The sequence below is a fragment of the Mesitornis unicolor genome, unplaced genomic scaffold (genome assembly GCF_000695765.1).
Source record: "Mesitornis unicolor isolate BGI_N332 unplaced genomic scaffold, ASM69576v1 scaffold45637, whole genome shotgun sequence".
In the NCBI taxonomy this organism is placed as follows: Eukaryota; Metazoa; Chordata; class Aves; order Mesitornithiformes; family Mesitornithidae; genus Mesitornis; species Mesitornis unicolor.
In genome coordinates this window covers 2,040-2,642 of record NW_010199261.1, presented here as the reverse complement: position 1 = coordinate 2,642, position 603 = coordinate 2,040, and the positions used below count along the sequence as shown (strand labels likewise).

The 603-nt window shown below is 62.4% G+C and overlaps 1 protein-coding gene across 1 annotated transcript in view; it reads right to left on the bottom strand.

The window, feature by feature from the left end:
• EIF4G1 (eukaryotic translation initiation factor 4 gamma, 1) overlaps nt 1-603 on the bottom strand; it is a gene marked incomplete at its 5' end in the record, with an annotated part of 8,445 nt that overhangs the window by 5,806 nt on the left and 2,036 nt on the right. The window contains 2 exon segments of the mRNA XM_010189397.1: nt 65-202; nt 418-551. Of these exon segments, the coding sequence (XP_010187699.1) occupies nt 65-202; nt 418-551 (272 nt within the window).

The window sequence follows — 603 nt, the reverse complement described above, 5'->3', positions numbered from 1 at the left end:
CGAAAGCTTGATCATCACAGAGAGGCGGAGAGGGACAGTGCGGGTAAAGCAAGGAGATACTCACCAGGCCCCGGTTGCCCATGACAGGCCGGCCGAGGTTGGCGAAGGAGGGGGTGAAGTCAGGGCTGCAGTTCATGCCACTGAGGCGGATGGGGTCCAGCGCTCGCAGTGGGGTCTTGTTGGCCTGTGAAGGTACACAGGGCTGAGGATGCCCGGGGGCAGAGGAGTGGGATGGATCCATCCCCCAGCCTCAGTGCCGGGACAAGGAACTGGAAAAATAGCCCCAGAGGGGCCCCCACGCAGCACCCCCCAGCTCAAGGCTTGTTGCAGATGCTGCAACGGGACCCCAAGCACCGCAGAGCCAGACTCCCCACCCAGACCCACCCACGCTACCCCAACTTCCAGGGCCGCACCAACCTTGTCCAGCACCACGTCCGTGATCTGGGGCAGCCCCTCGGGTTTCTGCATGCTGGCAAAGATGAACTGGAAGCCCAGCAGGAACTCCCGGTCGTATCGCTTCTTCTCCTCAGGGTTCAGCGGCTTCCATTGCTCTGCAGCGGGGGCAGAGGGAGACCTTGACATGACCTGTCCCATATCCTCTAC